The 19,919-nt window shown below is 39.0% G+C and overlaps 1 protein-coding gene across 1 annotated transcript in view; it reads right to left on the reverse strand.

The window, feature by feature from the left end:
• Positions 1 to 5,339: 5,339 nt before the first annotated feature.
• Positions 5,340 to 19,919, reverse strand: part of SRPK1 (SRSF protein kinase 1) — an 87,262-nt gene continuing 72,682 nt past the window's right edge. The window contains 4 exon segments of the mRNA XM_055329815.1: positions 5,340 to 8,671; positions 10,139 to 10,231; positions 14,030 to 14,099; positions 18,702 to 18,809. Of these exon segments, the coding sequence (XP_055185790.1) occupies positions 8,487 to 8,671; positions 10,139 to 10,231; positions 14,030 to 14,099; positions 18,702 to 18,809 (456 nt within the window). The 3' untranslated portion in view covers positions 5,340 to 8,486.

Here is a 19,919-nt window from a genome sequence, read left to right on the forward strand (position 1 = left end):
TTTTTTAAGACTTTATTTATTCAGAGAGAGAGAGAGAGAGAGAGGCAGAGACACACACAGAGAGAAGCAGGCACCATGCAAAGAGCCTGACGTGGGACTCGATCCAGGGTCTCCAGGATCACGCCCTGGGCTGCAGGCGGTGCTAAACCGCTGCGCCACTGGGGCTGCCCTCCTTTGCCCATTTTTAAATTAGATTGTTTTCTTGCTACTAACTTAAATGAGCTCTTTATATATTTTGGATATTAACCCCTTATCAGATATATGACTTGCTAATGTCTTCTATTCAGTAGGTTGCCTTTTCATTTTGTTGGTGGTTTCCTTCACTGTGCAGAGCTTTTTGTGTAGTCCTGCATGGTTTTTCTGCTTTTGGTGTCAGATTCTTTTTTTTTTTTTTTTTTGGTGTCTGATTCAAAAAGCACTGCCAAGACCTACATCAAGGAGCTAACTGCCTATGTTTTCTTCTAGGAGTTTTATGGTTTCAGGTCTTATATTTAAGTCTTTAGTCCAATTTAACTTTTGTGTATAGTTTAGGATAGTGGTCCAGTTTCATTCTTTAGCATGGGGTTGTCCAGTTTCCCCAGCACCATTTATTGAAGAGAATGTCCTTTCCTCATTGTATATTCATGGCTCCTTTGTCATAAATTGACCAAATATGCAGGGGTTTATTTCTGGGCTTTCTACTCTCTTCCACTGATTGATGTGTCTGTTTTTATGCCAATATCATACTCTTTTAAGCTTTGTTATATAGTTTGAAATCAGGGAGCCATGATGTGATGCCTCTAGCTTTGTTCCTTCCCAGATTGCTTTGGCTTTTCTTTTTTTACAACATTTTATTTACATTTTATGAGACATAAGTTATTACCTGAGGCACATTGAATACTATCTTATACATTAAGGGAATGTGCATGTCTGGGTAGAACTAAATCAAAATGTGAACATACATGGAGAAGTTTTTTTTTGTTGTTTTGATTTGCTTTTTAAAAAATGTCAAATTTTATACTCTTGCCTTTTTTTTTTTAATACCACAGGTCATCTATTTCCCTGACAATGGAAAATTAAGGAATCAAATTCTTCAGAGATAAGAACATTTTCCTTCCATGCTTCCCTGTCCTTGGCTACTATAGGCCTGATGTTCTTGTTCTGAAGCCTTTCATGATAGGATTAGAACCTGACATTCTCCTGAGACAAGACAGAAAACTTACAAGTGAAGCAGAACTACAGTGACCCGCATCAAAGATATTCAGAGAGACAATGGGTGGTACTCTCCCCAAGCCCCAGCTCTCTTCTTATCCCCTTTACACCAGCGATCACTTTACCATCTAGAGGCTTCTCTGTAAAATGAGAGGGCTAAATGAATCCATGTATTGGGGCCTCCCAGGTCAGATTCTCAGACTGCATTGAACGCACATTGGAAACTGCCACTCAGCTCTAAAAGGGCAGCTGAGAAAGAGGTGATTGTAAGCCTGCTAGACCATTTCAGGTTGAGGTATTGGGGGTCCTTTGCTTCTTCTCACATTTTTTTTTTTAAAGATGTTCTTTATTTATTCATGAGAGACAAAGAGGCAGAGACACAGGCAGAGGGAGAAGCAGGCTCCATGCAGGGAGCCGAACATGGGACTCGATCCTGGGACCCCAGGATCACGACCTGAGCCTAAGGCGGTGCTAAACTGCTGAGCCACCTAGGCTGCCCACATTTTGTTTTCTTATTGATGATCAGGGGTGGGTAAGGAATGGAGGGGCCACTGAACCTGAATCCATCAGGAAGTCCTATTAAGACTGGGTGAACACAAAATCTAAAAATTTAGGACTTTAGACTACTCCCTGCCTAGGGGATGGTACATAGAAACAGGGTTTTGTTGATCATTCACAGTGGATAAACCTGAGGAACAGGTGTTTTTTTCCTGGTCGTGTGCATTCACTAAGAGAAGATGTGGCTGCTGGTGGAGAGGAGAGGAGGTAAATGATGAACTGTAATGGATCTTGTTACTTGACCACGGAGCTGTCACTAACACAGTAAACCATAGGTTTCTCATTCCTGGGCTGCAAGGCATGTTTTCTTTTTCCTTACACGCTACCCCCAACTTATAACCTAGGCGAGGGTCCCATGGTCTACTGAATGAGCCAGCCAGGTGCCCCATAGGGCACGCTTTTTAACCAATGCATCAACAACCCACCCAGTCAGTGTGGTTTCTTGTACAGTTCAGATGGATTAGGAATGAGTACCCCCCCAAAAAAAAGGAATGAGTACCCCAACATTGTCCTGTTGTTGGTAATGGGAACTAGTAGAATGGGACTCAAGGGTGATGACGTTTATATTTTCGTGTGTTGACAAAATTGTTAGGCATTTTATGCAGACCTCATGAATGACAGACTCCAACAAATTCCATAGCTTAGTGCCTTTTCAAGTTATATTCGTTTACTTCTCATAATTTTACGTTTTATATAACTTTTCTAAAAGTCTACCTTCTAAAAATCTCTTGCTAAAATAGTAACTGCGGCGGTCCACAGAAGCTTCTGGGGCACTTAGGGTGCACTTGCCAACAGCCTGCACCTTGCTCTTGGCAGGAACAGCACGTTTCACCAAAGCACTCAAGAGTCAGTTTACCAATAACCAGTGCTGGGAAGGATCTGCAGATTTAAGTCAGATGACCCAGATGACCTTTTGCTTTATGTTCAAAAAAACTCAGAATTCAACCTCTCAAATCACAGTATTGATTTTGGTTGATATCTAAGTAACTGTTTATCAGCTCAAGTGGCTTTCCTTTTAAATTCTTTTTTAAGATTTTATTTATTTTTTCATGAGACACACACACACACACACACACACACACACACACACACACACAGAGGCAAAGACACAGGCAGAGGGAGAACCTGGCTCCATGCAGGGAGCCCCACCTGGGACTCAATCCCAGGTCTCCAGGATCACGTCCTGGGCTGATGGTGGCCCACTGAGCCACCCGGGCCCCTCCTTTTAAATTCTTAAAGGCAGGAATCTCATCTCTGAAAGCATTAGAGAATCAGTAAAGTCAGCACTCCTCTAACCAAGTATTCCTCACTTCAGGCTTGCCTTTGTTGGGCTGGGCTGTTGGGATGGTTGTGAGGCCCAAGTGTTACCAACAGTGACTAGGCCTGAGTAGATGTGGTGGAGAGGATTAGTCATTTGTATCGGAGATGTGAACTGGAAGGATACTGTAAATGCTTTGTCTTACATCCTTGTATTAGTTATCTGTTACTGTATACCTAACATGTTACCACGGAACTCAGTGACTTGAAACGTTTTAATTTTTGTGGGTTAGGGATCTGGCAACAGTTAGGTGTCCCTGTCTCAAGGTTTCTCACAAGGCTGCAAGTTGTCTAATCATCCTGAACTCAGTGGTTGTCCGCGGGAGGCAGTTTTTCACAAGCAGCTGGACTGAGGGCCTCCCCAGAAGGTTCTCACATGGCAGCTTGCTTCCCCAGAAGAGTTCCAGGACAGAGCAAGGGAGAGGCACAAAGAACAGCAGCCACAGCCCTTTGTAACCCAATCTCAGTAATAACACCTGTCATGTTTGCCTTAATCTGTCACAAAGTCAACCTGAAGTCAAGGTGAGGGGATTATACAAGTGCATTAGTATCAGGTGGGAATCACTGGGGTCTTTTTAAAAGTTGTTTTTCAAGTTATTCATGATTTTCTGCCGAAATGGGCACTTACCAGAATGCTTTTATTGAAACGAAGGCTAGATTATAATAATCTTACTTGCTGATGGCTACATGTGTGTTTTGTAATGAATTACATTGAAGATCAAATGAGGGCTCAAACCCTCAAAACTCACCCCTTTTGTTATCTCAAGACTGATAGTAGGGTCCACTAATTTCCAACACCAATAGTACCTTATTTACTTATGAAATCCAGAGCAGAGATCCCTGGGTGGCACAGCGGTTTGGTGCCTGCCTTTGGCCCGGGGCACGGTCCTGGAGACCCGGGATCGAATCCCATGTCGGGCTCCCTGCAAGGAGCCTGCTTCTCCCTCTGCCTGTGTCTCTGCCTCTCTCTCTCTCTGTGTGACTATCATGAATACATAAATAAAATCGTAAAAAAAAAAAAAAAAAAAAAAAAAAGAAATCCAGAGCAACAAATGCATTGTCCTAAGGGCACAACTTCTAGGAACATAGTTCAAATTGTAGACAGCCAATGCACTTATACAAAGTCCAGTTTTGGCAAATGGGAGGGCAAGGCTAGTCACTAAAATGGGCAAAAAGTAGATCTGAATTAAGGACAAAGATTATGATGATAAAGCCTCCTCGCTTATAAGAAATGGTACAGCCACCAACACTACATACCTAATGTAAATTTGCTTGATTTTAAATAACTTCTAAACATTATGATCTCAAATTTTCTGGCTTTTTAACTGGGTTATAGGATATCACAAAGAGTTGGTATGAATATCTGTGCAAAGACTTAAAGTGCAAAGACAAATGTGTATCGGACATGTAATTTTTAAATTCCAACTTTTAAAAACAAGACTAGACATAAAAACAAACTTCCTTCTCAGGAAGTCTCAAGGTTCATAGATTATATGTATGTTTACATATTTAATCTTCATATACTGCAGACTGTTCAAGACATTTTAATTACCAATGCCCTGCTAACTCCAAAGGGACCAAATTGGTGGGCAAAACACAAAGGACTATTCAAGTTTCTCTGGTGTCATCAGGCCTTATTTTTCAAACAAATCTCTAATTTTATTATCAATAACTCACCAGTATACAGTAATTTAACAGCAAATCCCTTTCCTCGTAGGGACAAACTGGAAGACTCTACAGGCTTCAAAAATAGAAGAATGGGCAGTAATAAAGTTCACTTGCAACCTGGGCTGGCTCTGGAGCAGCTAAATGGTTCTCCTGTGGACACCTGAACCCTGGTTTGCTGGTTCTTGAGATACCTACAAGCTCTCCTAGGATAGCAGTTTCCCCAAACCCTTGGAGTTCCAGGCCATACATTTAACACAAGGCTTAGAGAGACTGCCTACATTGGTCAGTCTGGGGAAGCACACTGGCTTGATAAATTCTAGTTTAATTGTTTAGGTTGCTTTTTAAATGTTACATTCTCAAAAAAAAGTTACATTCTCTTCTGGTCAACTACAATATGAACACAACTATGTATGTCTTAAGTATGACGCAATTAACTAGAAGATTTTATATAGCTCAGGGCTGGGGAAGAACTTTCTATGAACAACACTTAAAAAACACCACAAATAAAAATGAAAGGCAAGTTAAAAACTGGAGAAGTAGCTGATGGAAAAATGACTAAAATGCATGATTTTTTATACAGAATACATCTTTATCAAAAAAGGAAGCACACCAGAGAAAAAAGCTGGGCAATGTAGCACATAACCCAAAAATACAAATGGCCAATAAAACCCATCAAAAAGTTTGACTTCACTAGTCATCCACTATGCAATTTGAAACAAGATTCTCTTGTTTTTCTGGCAAACTGGCTATTGGGAATAAAACGAGTGTGATCATAACAGGCCCATTCACATACTGCTGTTCATAGCACAAGTCTTCACTGTTCTTCACGTAAGTTAGGGAACATTACAAACCATAAAAATGTGCTTATTCTCTAGCCCAGCCATCCCATTTTTAAGAATTTATCCTAAGGAATGAATTAGAGAAGGGTACGAAAGCCTGTGTACAATAGGGTTTGTCATGCCAGTCCTTAGGCTGAGTTCATAAACCTTTGGCATTTGCATATACTGTGATTGTAATCTGAGGGTGGAGTGGTAAGGACACGCTACAAATATTCTGGGAAAATACCATTGGATATAAGGAATAACAACTGTCCTAACATTTTCCAAGACGTACTCTGTTAATGTCACCTACCCCCCAATTTCAAGCTAGAAGAAAGTGCACCTTGGTGGCTCAGTTAACTGTCTGGCTCAGGTCATGATCTCAGGGCCTGGGATCACTCATATTGGGCTCCCTGCCCAGCAGGGAGTCTGCTTCTTCCTCTCTCTGCTCATGCTTTCTATCTTAAATATTTAAAAAGGAAAGCTAACATCATAAAATGAGTATGTTCCAGCTGTACAGTTTCACTGCATATTTAAGTTCAAAAAGCATACTCAACCAATCCTTTCCTGCATTTTGAAGCATGGATGAGACCAATTTGGGCAACAAAGGAACAGAAATGCTCTGGAAACATGTAGGTTATTAAATAATTTGTTTATTGTACTGCATTTATAAAGAAAACAGACAATGCACCCAGTAGAAAGAATAAAAATGCATTTGGGGTTGTAACTGACAGCAATAGAAATCCTTTAGTGAGATCATGGCAATTTGACAGTATTATGATTAAGTTCAATAAAGGTAAATGGGGTACTCGGAAGATCAAATTCTATAGCTGCCTCTTTCTACGGCTTCTAATTCATCTGGCTCCTTAAATAATAGGGGGAAAGCCCTTATTTGGTGGGAAAACATTTCCAGAAGGATGTTATAGGTTCTCTCTTATTAAAATTTCTTCTCACACCAGTTGATAAAACTGGGCCTTCTGTGTGTTTTGTTATTTCACTTTTAATATCATCATCAGAATTCCTGTAATTGCACAATTGTTATTTTACAGTATAGACAAGAATTCAGTTCTAGTCTGCTATTGCTTTAGATGTATATATCGCTGAAAAGCCAAAGTGGATTAGAATTGCCGAAGGATTTTCCCTGCCGTTGTTGGATACAATAGTTTTTCTTTATTCTTGATAGGTGCATAGACAGCTTCACTTAAAATTCTTTCTACAGGAACATGTCTGATTTCAGGTTTACCCAATCAAGGATCTGATGAATGGCTGGCCATAGTTACTTAGGGTTCTATGTTTATGAGTTAAATGGATTGCATAATTGCATCACTTTTTCCTTTGCTGCTGTTGGTGGGGAAAATGGCAGAATCTGGCCTCCAATCTCCCATGTAGAGAGTCAGCTACCTGAAAGTCTCATAGGCAGCTCTGCTAGTAGAGCCTCAACTTGCACCTCCTTGGCTTTCGGTAAATCAGTCCTGGAGCTGCCTCCGCAGAATGCTGCAATCCCCAAGGCCCACCTGGTCCATGCTGAACAAGTGGCTGGGACCCCAAACCTGCCCTTCTCTTGCTTTTCAATATGACCCGAGGAATAGGTAATGTCTAGGGCAAGTCTAGAAGAGGCCCATCCTAAAATAAGATTCGCAAAGCCTTTTCTCGTTTAAAAAAAAAAAAAGCCTCAAGTACATCTTAATTATCTCAAAATTGCAGTTAAAAACTTACATTATACAAAGAAATAGCAGCAGAGTGGCTAATCTTAAACCAAAAAACAAACAAAAACCCCAATAAACAAAAAAACCCAACCCCCAAACCCCAAAAAGTGCCATCCCCCCCTCCTACTTGGCCTTGGTTCTTTTATGTTGGGATTTCATTCAAGACCTGAAGCCTCTGAGAAAATGAGAATGGCAAAGCCACAGAGGAAAACTGCTTCATGGTTAAATTTTGGACAAGGTAAAGAAAATGCTGTAAATAGAAGTAGGGGACTGACTGGAAAAGAACCAGGAATTCTAGGACATTTTCTTCTTAGATGGGAAATCTCAAACCCAGATCTCCTTTCTAAAGTCATCCTGAATTCTTTAGTTATGGGGCAGTAAACTCAAGTGCAATGAGTAAAGTGCCAGCCAGATATTAAAACAAAAGCCAAAACAACCAATCAAAGTAACTCCGCAGTTAGGGTGACAGAAGACACACAGAAAAGGAAGTTTTGTAGAACATCTGTGGTTCTGAAGAAATGTCAATGGTTTTATCTGTGTCCACCAAAAATCAGACCAAAGATTCAAGAGTCTCAGAGTCACGGGAGGATGAAAGGAATTTCATAGTGCTTTGAACAGTGATAAAATGGTACCCAAATTTGGTGTTTATATAGCACACTTAAAAAAAAGATAGTAGCTTCAAAGTCGCAGGACAAAATGTGAACATGAGAACAACAGAAACAATCCAGGATGATGATGCAGCCTGGATACAGCAAGTTTAATGTCTCTGCTGTACACAGAAGTAACACCCTTTCCCCTTCTCATCCTTATGATGGCAATAGGAGATGCACTAGAAAATTTGACTCTTAGAGTCAGTGAATAAAAGGATGAGCTCATCATCTTCATAGCTCTTTTTAAAAAGGATGCTTGTAATTTAAAGGGTGTTCTAATGGAAAGACAAGGGTACAGGGTAAGAAGCTGTTTCACATTTTAGTCTTTGGCAGAGCACAATCAAGGCCAAATTCACTTAGGATGCCCAATTGCTGTGGGGGGGGTGGTGGTGTGTGGGGTCTCCACAGGGTCAAGTAAGCAAACCCAAATGGACATGTTGATTTAAAAAAAAACAAAACCCAAAAAACCCAGGAAACCCTTGAAGGAAGAGCTTCACCCTAAAAAGGGAAGAGGGAAATGCCTGGCAGGGAGGGGCGAGGGTCAGCATGTGATCTCTGCTGCGGTGCTGGGCTAGGGCTTAGGAGTTGAGCCAAGGGTGCCGGAGACAATCGGCGGCAGTGGCTCTCTTCTCGGGTATCAGCTCCAGCATGGGCAGTAAGAAATCCGTGAAGCCAGCTGCCTCTTCCTGAGACCACTCATACTTCTCCACTAGAACCTCAAAAAGGCCCCAGGGTTTCAGTTTCGTGATGTGTTTCAGGTCACCTACAGTAAAGACAATACAAAAGAAAATGACTGACATGGACAAGTGAAAAGATCCTTTCATGGAAATCCAGGAACTAATCCAGGTACTCTATAAAAAGCCGAATTTTGCCACCAGAATCTAATCCTTTTCTATTCACAAAGCTCTTCCTTATCACATTCCTTGGAAGTGTCTCCATTTTCAGTGAGGGCCTAAAAACTTAAGAATAATTTGTTTGCTCTACCATTTTAGGATATTTTGTCCTGGTCAAATTGGATAGGCCTAGCAGGAACTAGGCATTCATTAAAGTAAGTATTAAATGCTTATATGTGCAACATGGTCTCATATGGTGTTCAAAGACAGTTTATCATCACATAACAAGAACAATTAGTTTTTTTGGCTGAATAGTCTAGTAAATGTTGCTTCCAAATAAGGCAGTAATTTAAAACTAAAGAGCCAACACCATGTCAGACCTGTAAAAAAGCAACAAGACTAAAAGAACAAACCCCATACAGCTTTCAGATATAGCTACATCAACACTTTGTACTATTCTGAAATGTCATTCTAATTCTTGCTTGACATTGACCATCTTTACTTATACAACACTTAATTGAAGCCTTTTCTGTTAGCAGCAACTGTCTAATTAATCACCCACTAGGTACACACATGCCATTAATTGGTCTTTGCACAAGGAGGAACTCTTATGAAGCACTTCACAATTTTCCTGCCAAAAAAGAAACATTAAGAAATGTTTCTGAGGATACTTGCTGTCAAGTGTATAGAGGTTGTGAGGAAAAAGGGAACCACAGCAAACAGGGGAAAGAAGGCCAGTTTTCTAGTCCTTTCTAAGTCACATTTTCAAATATGAGCTTTTAAATTTTATTTGGATGCATAAGAAATACATAACTATGCCAAGATATATTATCAAGTCAAAAATTTGAGGTGAGAGTATTATCTTTGTTTTCCTCCACTAATCAGTAATAACAACTTATAAAACTGGAGGGTAAAGTTAATTTGTGGGACTAATGTGCTTCAGTGACTGTGTTAGGTATCATTGGACTATAAGATGAGTGAGATGTAGTTCTGCCCAAAGCTTAAACTAAACTACTTGCCCTTTGAGAAGAGGCAGTTCTTAGATCAAATGCTACCAGAAATCTGCCCATTTTTCAGAAGTGGTGTAGTAGGAGTAATCAACCAATTGTGTGCCAGGTATTACACACACATTAACTTAGTGTGAAAGTAAACACTTAAAATCCCCATTTAGAAATCAGCAGATCAAGGTCGTGTACAAGCAGCTGGAATATGAACCCAGATAGTGCGGCTCGTTTCTGCTCTTGACCACACTAATTCACCTTTCTGCTGTTACAGCTCAGCATTCAAAGCAGGATCATTCTTCTGTAGGTGCTGGGAATAGGTACCCAGCTGTACTTACCTTTCCATTTTTAAACACTTTGCCCCCTTAATGTCTGGAACAAACACATTTATTTTACCTTTTTTGGTGAAAAATTCCTTGGAATATTTTCCTGCCACAATGAGCTTGCGAGGCACCTTCCCCAGAAGTTCTATGATCAATGCAATGTGATCTGTATGTTTCAAATGTTTCAGGAGAGGGGGAAAAAAAACACATACATAACAGGGGTAACAAATGCAGTTCTAGACAATGGCAGAAAGAGTAGCATGCACACCTCTTTGTAAAGCATTTCAGCCTTGCTTTCTGTCCTAAATAGGAAGAGGACTCTATCCATCTAATGGAGAATCCAGAAAACCATAAAAAATCAGGTATCCACTCCAGTGGGACTTGAGTGGTAACTAAAAACAATCTTGGTGTGAATGCTTTGCTTCCTGAAGTTGTATCCCTGGGGCCTAGATGAAAACTCATGTTAATAATACTACCTCTGCGATTGAAGAAGTCCTGTGAATATTTCCCACTGAGGGCAAAGCGTCGTGGAATTCTGCCTATCAGCTCTATAATGTGCACAATGTGGTCTAAAATAGAAGGGTAAGAAGAACAGGATCAAGGACAAGCTGTAAAAGAGTTTTTTAAAAAACTGAATAGATTTCTCAGGACTGTTTAAAAGTAACTACAAATATAACCAAGGATACTCCAGGGCAGACTGGGAAGGTCAAGAATTATTTCAGGTGGTTAATCACCTGATAGCAGCTGGCAAGTCCCACTCTATAGAGTCTGAAGGTTTATCTACATCTTTATTTCTATTTTGTCTACACATCTACATTTAAGTGGGTTAAAGTAAAAAACTACCAATATGCTTTAGACATTTTTTTTTTAATTTTTATTTATTCATGATAGTCACATATAGAGAGAGGGAGGCAGAGACACAGGCAGAGGCAGAAGCAGGCTCCATGCACCGGAAGCCCGACGTGGGACTCGATCCCAGGTCTCCAGGATTGCGCCCTGGGCCAAAGGCAGGCGCCAAACTGCTGCGCCACCCAGGTATCCCTGCTTTAGACATTCTAGAACCCTTATTTATTTATGATACTGCTCGAGATTCCAAGTAGTAATATCACCTTATTTAATGAAGTTCGTGACAAAACACTCACATGATTATCTCAATTTTTATAATCACTCTGTAAAACAGGTCAAAATTAATAAATACCCCCATTTTAATGATGAGAAAAGAGAACCTCAGAATAAATGGCTTACTTGAAGGTACAGGGATAACAGGAACTAGAACTCAAAATGAACTCACATCTTATGTTTAGTTTGGAGCTGTGTGTTGGTTTTAAAATAAATCACATTTTAAAGTAGAAATTAGCACAAACATCTACTTGACTTCTGTAGGATACTAAAAGGTGTCCATATCATAGTAGTGCCTTGTTATGTCACAGCATGAATATGGACTGTGAGCATGCTAGGGAGTATGCATGTCACCAAGCAGTGAGCCTGGGACCAGGCGGCATCCACATGTACAGGTAACTCTACTACTTTTTTGCTCTGCAGATGAAAGCAACTGAGAATATGAAGAAATTTTAAAAAGTGATGGTTGTTAGTCATTTTTGTAAATGACTTTAATCCTGTAGTTATAGATTCCTTAAGGTCAAAAGGAATGAGTATAAAACTTCCACTAATATTATCTTACAGGGAAATAATAATATGCCAGAGACATTAATCTATCTGAGAATTTGTAAAAGTTTCAGGTCCTATTTATTTCTCATGTAAAGGACTCAGTGCTGTCATTTTAAAAGGGCTTTACATTCATCAATTCACTACAACCTTTTGTCAGTTTTGACTGAACTTAGTTTGCTGACAAGAACATTGGCTGCCAAGAAATTTCTGCCTATTTTAGGCAAAACCTGCAAATAAAGGTCTTTGTATAACTAATTATAAGTGAGACTACAGTTTATCTTACTGTAAACTTCCAAGTGAAGTACTGGTTCTTTTAATATTTTCCTAGACCAAGGAATTATTTTTCCCTTGAATGTGTTATTTTACATTTAATTCCAGCAGTCTATCTCTGGCATATCAGTTAATCATAGGGCTGATATACCTGGTAGGCAAAATTGTCAAGTATTATTCCAAGAGTCAGGGCTGTAGAACACCAAGACATCAGAAAATATGCTTCCTAGGTAGGCCCCAGTCCTATCCTGATTTGCAATAAACTATGCATACACTAGCTAGGGGTTAAGAGTTTGCTTTGTTTCTGCTCTTGTGTGCCAAATTGCAATAGTCTGAAGTTTCACCTAAGGACTATTAGTACTGACTGGTATGGGAGGAAATAATTTTTCTTTTTTTTTTTTTTTTTTTTTGAGGAAATAAATCTGGATTTAAATACCTAGAATAGACAGTTCTCCCTTGCTGCTTACTTTGGACTTTTTATATACATTTCAATTTTCAGGTTTGGTAGTTTAAGATCCTACAGAATATAATTCCAGCTGCTATCTGTGTATTCTGTAACACATACTATTTACAGGGAGTCTAGGAAAGTAATGAGAAAAAAAAAAAAAACTCAATTACTCTCTTAAACAGATAAAGTAGGGCATTTCTAAAAGTTTATAGCCCCAAACTTAAAATTGGCAAAAAAAAAAAAAAAAAAAAAAGATGCAGAGATTAGGGAAAATTGTGTACACAGATAGTAATTACAGTATATTCTTACAAGGACTCATATATAGAAAACACTGTACCCACTAAAAAGTATTTGGTTAACGAAATTAGTGTAACTTTTCCCAAACAACATGTGTTAAGAGTATCAGCAGGCCTTACTAACATTGTGTATTAATATCCCAAGGGACCATGGTTTAAGAAATGGAGAGCATTCTTGGTTTTAGAGAACAAAACCTGATTTTCCTAAGAACTGAGGAAAGTGCAGAAAATAAAGGACGTGTTTTCCACACTGGGAGGGAGGGTACATTGCTAGTGTTCTCTCAAAGTTAATTCTCATTAATCCTAAAAATAAAATCTGCTGAAACTGTATAATAAAGAAGGCAAAACATTTCTCTAACAGTTCTTTGACTCACGTTATTATCTAAGTTATTTGGACACCACCATGATTTAAAAAAAAAAAAATCACATACTCAGTTGTGTGCTTTTTACAACCCATCAGATGGAGCAACTGACAGCTTGGGCCTTTCCCATCAGCTATCACAAAATGTTAAATCAGTAACACTTTTATTTTATTAAAGATTTTTTACTTATTCGAGAAAGCAAGAGAGCACACACACAAGCATGGGGAGGGACAAAGGGAGAGGAAGATGCAGATTCCCTGCAGAGGGACTTGAAACCAGGACCCAGGGATCATGACCTAAGCCAAAACCAACAGTCAGCTGCTTAATTGACTGAGCCACTCAGGTACCCTAACAACACTATTTTAAAATAGAATTCTAAATGTTAGTATCATTTACACACACACAAAAAGTATGGCTTTAATTTTAATTTTTACAAAGGGTAAAAAGATTGCTAAATTTTAGAGAATTTATATAGACAAACAGAATATAGTCTTTGCATTCACAAATACCACTTAAGTAGTGTGTCTGTATATAAAATGACTGACTTCCAAATAAAGTTACAGGCATAACTCAGCAATAAGTTGATGAGCATGCAATTCAAAGTGGGTAAAGAATGAATCACTGATTTATATATAAAGAAAAATAACGATGTTTTAGAAGAAATCATCTGGCAAACACAGGTTGTAGTGTAATGAATTGTGCCCTTTCCTCTCGTCCTCAGAGTTTTTAAATAGCCATTATAAAATATCTAGTTACCTAATACTTAATATATATAAATCCTATATATTTCTATCTTTTCTGGAATTTATATATCCTTGGCACACTAAAAAGACCAAGTGCTTCAGTACTAACAAACCATGTTAGCCACATGTGAGAAGTGTAACTGCCATGCATAGACATCCTCAGTTAAGGAGACTTACCTTCATCTCGAGTGTACTCTTCCCCGGAATGAGGTTCAAACAAATAGTCGCCTGTGGCCAGTTCAAAGGCCTAAGAAAAAGAGGACAGCATATGAAAGCATTAAAACAAAACAAAGAGAAAAAACAAACAAACAAACAAACAAAAAAAAAAAAAACAAAGAGGCAGCCTCTGGGAAGCTTATTGCTTGCTCTTTAGCTCAATAGGAGGTAACATTTTCTTCTTTGAAAAAGCCGCAATGATCATTCAAAAAGTCTGATATTAAAAAAAAAAGTCTGATATTATTTCTAAAGAGCTTTCCTTCCACACCTGTATTTTAGTAAAATACAGCAGGAAAAGAGCAAAAACTGTTAACATCAACATATGGATGTTGATAACACCCCCGTATCAGTAATTCAGCTCTCTTCAATTTCTCTTTTTGCCCAGAGAGGGCCATATGTGGACATTAAGGTGATTCTAAGTTAATTAAATTATTCGTGAGAAGAGCAGGTCTTATTTTCTTATGTTGTAATTTCACATGGCTAGAAATTAAGATTCTGTACACAAAATCAAAACCAAAAAACTCGGACATCTCTCTTATGACTCTTAATTATAAAAGTACATTTTTAAGTTTTCCTTTGGGAAGCACTCCCTAAACTGTTGAGCAGAAGCCCCAATTCCCAAATTTACAGAAAAATCAGAAAAGTATTACGTGTAAATGCAGTGAAGAGTCATTCGTGTTTTATGTGACTAGCAGGTTTGGCAGTCACCCACCAGGAAGAGACAGGTACGTGTCTTCTACATGAAAACCTTTTGTAAACAGTGTTCAAGAACTAGGAAAAAGTGATTTCTTTTAGAATACGTGCCGAGCAGTATGGAAAAACAGCACCTGAGTGATAGAGCTATATTAATCTTTCATTGACTAAAAGGACTATACTGGTATAAAAGTATAGTTTAAGTGCCAGTTGCAGGTCAATTTTGATTAAGTCAATGGTCTGGACAATTTCAGGAACTGTAGGGTGGATTCTGGAGTACATTCTCTAATTTGGTCCTAGGTTTTAGGTCTCAGTGGCTTGCCAGAGTCAGCTTCTGCAGTTTCATGAGAGAAGAGCTTTTCTCAAAAACTATTATTACCTGAACTGTACTACTGCCCAGGTATAGGTGGTTTTATACTGAAGGTGATACTGGCTCTACCCTCCTCTCTAACTGTCCTGAGGCTTAGAGTCCCAAAGCAGAACAGAAACGAACCGTGATTCTAATTTATCAAAATTTGTTAATCTCTTCAGAAACTAGTATTTTTTCAAAGCCTTGTAGTGTGACTTCAGTAAAAATACTTTAATTAAAATTCAAAGAAATAAAGAAAATGCACAACTAAACCAAATAATTACAATGTCAGAACTGAAACTAGCAGAAGCTCTAGGTTACAAAACACTTTAGTCCTCTCCCTTTATAGATGAGAAAACTGGCTATAACTGAAAGGCAAAAAAAGGCAAAAAAGCCCAGCCTAGAATCCAGGTTTCCTGATTCCCACTTCTCTGCTTGTCTCACACTAACCAAAGAGCCTATTCTGTGACAGTCATGCTGACAAACAGAGGCAACATCAGTTATGAAATCCAGCGTGCTGGTGTATCTAGACAATGCAGTACTATTTAGTGCAAAAAAAGAAAAAGCTATCAAGACATGAAAAACCATAGAAGAACCTTAAATGAGTATCACGAAGTGAAAGAAGCCAATCTGAAACATCTACATACTTTATGATTCCAACTACATGACATTTTGAAAAAGGCAAAACTGTGAAGACGATAAAAAGATCAGTGGTGGGGCAGCCAGCGTGGCTCAGCGGTTTAGCGCCGCCTTCAGCCAGGGCGTGATCCTGGAGACTTGGGATCGAGTTCCACGTTGGGCTCCCGGCATGGAGTCTGCTTCTCCCTGTGCCTGTGTCGCTGCCTCTCTTTCTCTCTCATGAATAAATAAAAAATCTTAAAAAAAAAAAAAATCAGTGGTGGCCAGATCAATGGAGGAGATGGAGCAGGGATAAACAGGCAGAGCACGGAGGAATTTTAGGGCAGTTAAACTACATTGTAGGATACTACAGTGGTAGATACATGTCATCATACATTTGTCAAAATCTATAGAATGAAGGATTTAAAAACATCTATTCTTTGTCAACTCTAAAATGGCCTTCACAGAACACTCCATTGTTATAACTGCCCTCTCACTGGGTAGTCTCAATCACTAAGGTGGCAGGCAATTTCTTTTATCTCTAGCAAAGACTCCTATCTTTCCATTAATTACCCTGGATGCAGGATGACCTACCTTTCCAGGCATTTCAGATATTCTGGGATTTATCTTTACTTCCTGGTTATGGCTAAATGGAAAGCAACATTCCTATGTCTGTTAGCAAAAGGAGAGAAACTTCAGGAATAAAGGGGCTCAAGTTTCCATGACACGGTTTCATGTCAGGTAAGTGCTTTCCCTCCCTTGGTCAAGAAATTCCTGCATATGAGCTGCTCCAAACAGGGGGCAAGGTTAATTCCCTTTTTGTCTTATTGCCTTAGTATTAATATACTAAATAGTAAGCAGGACTTACTGTCCCCAAACAACCCATGACTAAGAACCACATCATAATAAATCAGAGGTGATCTATAAAGTGTTTTGTACTTAGTGGCATCTCTATCACTTATTTTGTCTCACAAATCAAATTCCTCAAAATACAAAGCTTTAAAGTATGGCAAGAAAGAAGCTAGATTTTCTTTTAATATTCTTTGATCTTGTGCACACAGTATAAACTTGAATTTCACAGTCTACCATCTGAACAGACTACTGGTGTGCCATAACACAAACATTTACAAGGTCATGCCATATAAACAATACGGTTTTAATTCTATTACCTTTGGAAGACAAAGTTTTTTAAGAATGTGGATATCAAGAAATCTATGACCTAAAATAGGTTGGGGCCTCTAGTTTGTAGCTTCTCAAGTTTTCCCCCAAAGCTGACTTTGAATAATGTTAATTGAAATGACAGTTTAATAGGTTTCTGGTTTAGTTTACTCATTCGATGGTCCATCAACATTCATTAAGTACTATTATATAATAATTTGTTTGGTCTTTGTCCCTGTTTCCTAAAAGGAAGCCTCTAAAAGCTTGGTATTTCCACGTGATGAGTGCCCTTTGTCATTCATGGTACCCCTTCTACCCCCTAATCATTATTCGAGGTGACTCACAGTGACTCATGGTGGGCTCCTACGAAGTTTTTAAGAAGCTTCACCTTTGCTACTCTCTTAGGCCTCACTCTATGTGTGTTTTCATTTGACTGGTTCTAATTTGTAGCCTTTATGACAAAACTGTAATAGCAGTTGAACACTTTCCCAAGTTCTGTGAGTCATTCCAATAAGATACCGAATCTGAAAGGATAATGGATCCTCCCAACCTGTAGCCAGTGGTCAGAAATGCAGGTGGCCTGTGGACTCCAGAGCTTGCAGGCAGTGTCTGAAGGGAGTGGGCTTGTAGGAAATTATGCCCTTAACCCGTGAAGTCTGCCATAACTCTGGGTAGTTAGCACCAGAATTGCACTATTAGCACCTACTGGAAATGTGCCAGGCCCTGAACCAGCCACTAAGCTATATATAACAGACATGGTTCCTGTCAGCATGACACTTAAACCTAGTAAAAGAGAAACAAGTAAAGAAACACACAATTACAAACTGAAGAGTGCACTCCATAGAACACATTCCAACATAAGGCTATTTGTGGGAAACCATTCAATATCAAGTACTTGAGTACTTGTTTGGGCAGAGACAAAGCAGCAGTTTAGGAAATTTAGGATGACTGGGCTTTCACATCTTTTGAGGTGCAAAGATGTTTGAGGAACTGTCAAACTATACAGAATGAAGTAGTTTCCAAGGGTTTCCCGAATCTGAAAACAGATCAGAGCTGAAAGGACAAAGGTACTGGTAACCAGGGGCCTGGGTAGTTCGGTCAGTTAAGCTTCTGTCTTTGGCTTGGGTTGTGATTCCAGGGTCCTGAGAGTTCTGCACTGGGTTCCCTGCTCCACAGGGAGCCTGCTTCTCCCTCTCTCTGCCATTCTCCCTCTCTCTGCCATTCCCCTTGCTCTTGCTCTCTCTGATAAATTAGAAAGAAAGAAAAAAAAAGGGACTGATAACCTCCTAATCAAAAGTGGTTTACTACTTCAGAGCAGTTGTTTTTAATCTCCTTTGCGGAGGCCCACAATAAGAAAGTCTGATGCTTTTAACCAACAGCAATTTGGCAGAACAAAACAGAATGCTGGATTTTTTTGACAGAGAGGGTAAGAGTGAGCACGCACATATGCACGGATGGGTTTGGGGGGCTTGGGGTTAGGGGGAGAGGCAGAGAGACAATCTCAAGCAGGCTCCACGCCCAGAATAGAGCCCAATCTCATGACCCTGAGATCATGACCTGAGCTGAAATCAAGAGCTGGATGCTTAACCGACTAACTGCTAACCACTTAAGCCACTCAGGTGCCATGGAATGCCAGATGTTTTTAACTGGCTTTTGAATTCCCACCTCTCTAGACTAAGATTTAAAGTGCATCACATGAAGTACATCACAAAAAATTTTCCTGTTTGTAAATTTGCAGGTCTACTAAAATTAACAAACAGGGCAAGGTGTAAAAATACCACACAACAAGTGAAGATCAAGGGGAAAAAACATTACCATACATGCTGTGCTCCAAATGTCAGCAGGGGTATTATAGCCAGATCCTATCAGAACTTCCAAGGAACGATATTGCCTTGTTTGAATATCTTCAGTGAAATGTTTATGCTGAGTAAATAGAGAAGGAAACAGTATTTTAAAATTTATTTACTCTAAAAAGAAACAAATCATGAAGAAAAATGGAGATTAAAATAAATTCTCTTAAGTTTTCCTCAAACCAGTTTTCATTTAGTTTAAGTATCATTTTGATACTATAGCTTCAAAGAGTACTTTAACACACTTTCTACTCCAAATTATTTTTATAAACACATGTGTCTAACCTTAATATAGATATACATTCTTTAAAAATGCTTTTTAAGAAATGGAAAACTGATTACCCCAAACAAAAATTAAGTTGGTCATTTGTCTACAGTTAATAAGCACTTCAACAAATATATGACACCAATTTAGATTCAAATGAAACTTTCCTTCTTATGTGCTCATTATGAAGAAATAAAAGATTTGGTTTCAAGTTTCAAGAATCGTGTAACCACCTATAAAGAACTCTTGGCCTCATTCTCCTCCATCCCCTTCACTCTAAAAAATTCAAACATGATTCTGGGGGAAACAGAGACCATGTTAAGTACCATGGGAATGCAATCAGCAAAACAACTGGAATTTCTTTAACACATAAACTGTATGGGAAGAAAAGGGAAAAAACTATAGTAAAAGCAATTCAAGAGACATAGTACCTAACTTTTGTATTTATAGATTTTATTTGGATCCCATTTCAAATAAACAAAATTGAAAGAATGTTTACAAGGTAAAAACTGACTGAATACTTGTTATTGGTGAATTGCCAACTTTTTAGGTAACAACTGTGTCATGGTTACCTGCAAGAATCGTCTTTTAGAAAGCCATATTTAGGAATAAAAATAAGATACCTGGGATATAGTTCAAAATAATTTGGAATGGGTGGCAGACTGGGGAAATAGAGGCAAACAAACTGGCAATCAGTTGATAATTGCTGGGTGACACTCTAATGGCACAGGATTTCATCACTGTTCTTCTTCTTCTTCTTTTTTTTTAAATTTATGATCGTCACACAGAGAGAGAGAGAGGCAGAGACACAGGCAGAGGGAGAAGCAGGCTCCATGCACCGGGAGCCCGACATGGGATTCAATCCCGGGTCTCCAGGATCGCGCCCTGGGCCAAAGGCAGGCGCTAAACTGCTGCGCC

This window comes from Nyctereutes procyonoides, unplaced genomic scaffold (assembly GCF_905146905.1).
Source record: "Nyctereutes procyonoides isolate TBG_1078 unplaced genomic scaffold, NYPRO_anot_genome, whole genome shotgun sequence".
In the NCBI taxonomy this organism is placed as follows: Eukaryota; Metazoa; Chordata; class Mammalia; order Carnivora; family Canidae; genus Nyctereutes; species Nyctereutes procyonoides.